The following is a 3748-nucleotide window of genomic DNA, read 5'->3' as shown; positions in this document are numbered from 1 at the left end:
CGGTGTGCTTCGGTTTCGGTTTGCGTGTTGCTAACAACAACGCTGCTGGTGCTGGTGGTGCTGCTGCTGCTGGGCTGAACGGCTGCTGGTGCTGGTGGTTGCTGCTGCTGCTGGTGCTGGTGCTCGCTGCAGGCTGGTGCTGGTGCTGCTGCTTGCTGCTGGGGCTGGTTGCTGCTGGTGGCAGGGTGGTTAACTGCTGCTGCTGCTGGTGCTGGTGCTGCTGGTGCTGGCGATTGCTGCTGCTGCTGTGCTGGTGGGCTGCTGCTGCTAGTGCTGGTGCTGCTGCTGCTGCTGGGGCTGGTGCTGCTGGTGCTGGTGGTGCTGTTGCTGCTGGTGCGCTGGTGGTGCTGGTGCTGCTGGTGCTGCTGCTGCTGGTGCTGGTGGTGCTGCTGCTGCTGGTGCTGGTGCTGCTGCTGCTGCTGGTGCTGGTTACGCTGGTCGCTGGTGGTGTCTGCAGCGCTTTGGTTAAGTTGCTGCTGCTGCTGCTGGTTAACGTAACTGGTGCTGGTGGTTGCTGCAACACTGGTTAAATTGGTTGACGCAAACAGCTGGTTGCTGCTGAATTAATGGTGGTTGCTGCTGCTGCTGGTGCTGGTGCTGCTGCTGCTGCTGGTGCTGGTGCTGCTGGATGCTGGTGGTTAACAGCTGCTGCAGCAGTTAACAGTGGTTACAGCTGCTGGTGCTGGTGCTGTAGCAGCAGCTGGTGCTGGTGTCGCTGGTGCTGGTGGTGGTGTTGCTGCTGGTGCTGGTGCTGCTGCTGCTGCTGGTTCTGGTGCTGCTGGTGCTGGTGGTGCTGCTGCTGCTGGTGCTGGTGCTGCTTAACGGCTGCAGGTGCTGGTGGTGCTAACGCTGCTGGTGCTGGTGCTGCTGGTGCTGGTGGTTGCTGCGCCGCGCTGGTGCTGGTGCTGCTGCTGCTGCTGGTCGCTGGTGTTACGCTGGTGCTGGTGGTGCTGCGCTGCTAGTGCTGATTGATTGCTGCTTAACGCTGGTGCTGGTGCTGCTGCTGCTGCTGGTGCTGGTGCTGCTGCTGATTGTGCTGGTGGTTGCTGTTGCTGCTGTTCTGGTGCTGCTGCTGCTGCTGGTGCTGCTGCTGCTGGTGCTGAGTGGCGGTGCTGCTGCTGCTGGTGCTGGTGCTGCTGCTGCTGCTGTGCTGGTGGTGCTTCAGCAGCTGGGGCGCTGGTGCTGCTGGTGCTGGTGGTGCTGCTTCGCGTGCGGGGTGCTGCTGCTGCTGGTCGCTGCTTTCGTGGTGCTGGTGGTGCTGCTGCTGCTGCTGGTGCTGGTGGTGATGTGCTCTTGTTGGTGCTCTGCTGATTAATTGAGTTTGCTCGTTTGGGGTTGTGGTGCTGGTTAACTTAACGCTTGTGTGGTGCTGGTTGGAACTGGTTCGGTGGTTAACTTTTGATTTAGCAGCGTTAACGGTTGGTTACGGTTGGTGCTGGTTGGCTTAACGCTGGTGCTGGTTGGTGCTGCTGCTGCTGGTTAACAGTTGACAGCAACAGCACTGGTGTGGTTAACGTGGTGTTGATTGGTTAACAGCAACGTGGTGCTGGTTTACTTAGCAACAACGCTGGTTGCTGGTTAACGCTGGTGTGTTGGTGTGTTGTTTAACGGTTGTTTGCTGGTTAGCTGCTGGTGCTGGTGTGCTGGTTGGTGGTTTGTGGGTGGTTTGTTGGTTGTTGTTAGCTGGTGCTGTTGATTAAGCAACAGCTGGTTCTTTGGTGGTTAACAACAGCAGCGTTGGTTGGGTGGTGGTGTGGTGGGGGTTGTTGTTGTTTAACGCTGGTTAGCAGTTGTGTTGGTTGGCAACAGCTGGGTGGTTAACTGCTGGTTAACGATTGGTTAACGGCTGATGGTTACGGTTATTAACAGCAGCGCTTGGTTAACGGTTAACGCTGGTTAACGGTTGGTTGGCAACAACGGCTGTTAGCGGTGGTTAACAACAACGCTGGTTAACGGTTAGCAACAACGGGCTGGTGGCTGGTTTTGATTAACAGTTGGTGGTTATTTGCTGCTTGATTGTTAACTCTAGTGCTGGTTGCTGCTGCTGCTGGTGCTGGTGGTTCTGCTGCTGGTGCTGGTTTGCTGCTGGTGCTGGGGTGGTTGGCTGGGGCTGGTTGCTGGTGCTGGTGGTTGCCGGTTGCTGGTGGTGCGCTTTGCTGCTGGGCTGGTTGCTGCTGGTGCTGGTGGTGCTGCTTCGCTGGTTGTGGTGGTGCTGCTGCTGCTGGTGCTGGTGCTGCTGGTGCTGGTGGTGCTTGCTGGCCAGTTGCGCTGGTGCTGGTGGTGCTGCTGCTGCTGGTGCTGGTGCTGCTGCTGCTGCTGGTGCTGCTTATGCTGGTGCTGGTGGTGCTTGCTGCTGGTAGTTACTTGGTGCTGCTGCTGCTGTGGTGCTGGTGGTGCTGCTGCTGTGCTGGGCTGGTTACGCTGGTGCGGTGGTCGCTGCTGTCTGCTGGTGCTTTGCGCTGGTGCGGTGGTTGCTGCTGCTGCTGCGGTGCTGGTGGTGCTGCTGCTGCTGGTGCTGGTTGCTCCTGCTGGTGCTGGTTCGCTGCTGGTGCTGGTGGTGCTGCTGCTGCTGGTGCTGGTTGCTGCTGCATGCTGGTGGTGCTGGTGCTGCTGGTGCTGGTGGTGCTGCTGCTGCTGGTGCTGTTGTGCTGCTGCTGCTGCTGGTGCTGGTGCTGCTGGTGCTGGTGGTGCTGTTGCTGCTGGTGCTGGTGGTGCTGGTGCTGCTGGTGCTGCTGCTGCTGGTGCTGGTGGTGCTGCTGCTGCTGGTGCTGGTGCTGCTGCTGCTGCTGGTGCTGGTGCTGCTGGTGTTGCTGGTGCTGCTTACGCTGGTGCTGGTTAGCTGCTTGCTGGTGCTGATGCTGCTGGTGCTGGTGGTGCTGCTGCTGCTGGTGCTGGTGGTGCTGCTGCTGCTGGTGGCTGGTGCTGCTGGTGCTGGTGGTGCTGCTGCTGCTGGTGCTGGTGCTGCTGCTGCTGGTGCTGGTGCTGCTGGTGCTGGTGGTGCTGCTGCTGCTAGTGCTGGTGGTGCTGCTGCTGCTGGTGCTGATGCTGCTGCTGCTGCTGGTGCGCAATTGCTGCTGGTGCTGGTGGCTGGTGTTGCTGCTGGTGCTGGTGCTGCTGCTGCTGCTGGTGCTGCTGCTGCTGCTGGTGCTGAGGTGGTGCTGCTGCTGCTGGTGCTGGTGCTGCTGCTGCTGCAAGTGCTGGTGGTGCTGCTGCTGCTAGAGCTGGTGCTGCTGGTGCTGGTGGTGCTGCTGCTGCTGGTGCTGGTGCTGCTGCTGCTGCTGATGCTGGTGCTGCTGGTGCTGGTGGTGCTGCTGCTGCTGGTGCTGGTGGTGCTGCTGCTGCTGGTGCTGGTGCTGCTGCTGCTGCTGGAAGGCTGGTGCTGCTGGTGCTGGTGGTGCTGTTGCTGCTGGTGCTGGTGCTGCTGCTGCTGCTGGTGCTGCTGCTGCTGGTGCTGGTGGTGCTGCTGCTGCTAGTGCTGGTGCTGCTGCTGCTGCAAGTGCTGGTGGTGCTGCTGCTGCTGGCTGGTGCTGCTGGTGCTGGTGGTGCTGCTGCTGCTGGTGCTGGTGGTGCTGCTGCTGCTGGGACTGGTGCTGCTGGTGCTGGTGGTGCTGCTGGTGCTGCTGGTGCTGGTGGTGCTGCTGCTGCTGGTGCTGGTGCTGCTGTCTGGTGGTGCTGCTGGTGCTGCTGTCTGGTGCTGCTGCTGCTGCTGGCTGGTGCTGCTGGTGCTGGTGGTGCTGTTGCTGCTGTG

General features: G+C 60.8%; 1 protein-coding gene across 1 annotated transcript; it reads right to left on the bottom strand.

Annotated features, from left to right (window-relative positions):
• Window positions 1-2648: 2648 nt before the first annotated feature.
• Window positions 2649-3436, bottom strand: LOC121869398 (small heat shock protein hspG3-like; the record flags this gene model as incomplete). The annotated part of the gene is made up of 2 exons (XM_042370749.1): window positions 2649-2708; window positions 3389-3436. Coding segments are annotated over 2 exons (108 nt in total), but the record flags the coding sequence as incomplete, so codon positions are not given.
• Between the last annotated feature and the right edge of the window lie 312 nt (window positions 3437-3748).

The sequence above is a fragment of the Homarus americanus genome, unplaced genomic scaffold, assembly GCF_018991925.1.
Source record: "Homarus americanus isolate GMGI-L3 unplaced genomic scaffold, GMGI_Hamer_2.0 scaffold31954, whole genome shotgun sequence".
Classification (NCBI taxonomy): Eukaryota; Metazoa; Arthropoda; class Malacostraca; order Decapoda; family Nephropidae; genus Homarus; species Homarus americanus.
The sequence above is the reverse complement of the archived record's forward strand: the minus strand, read 5'-3'. Positions and strand labels throughout refer to the sequence as shown.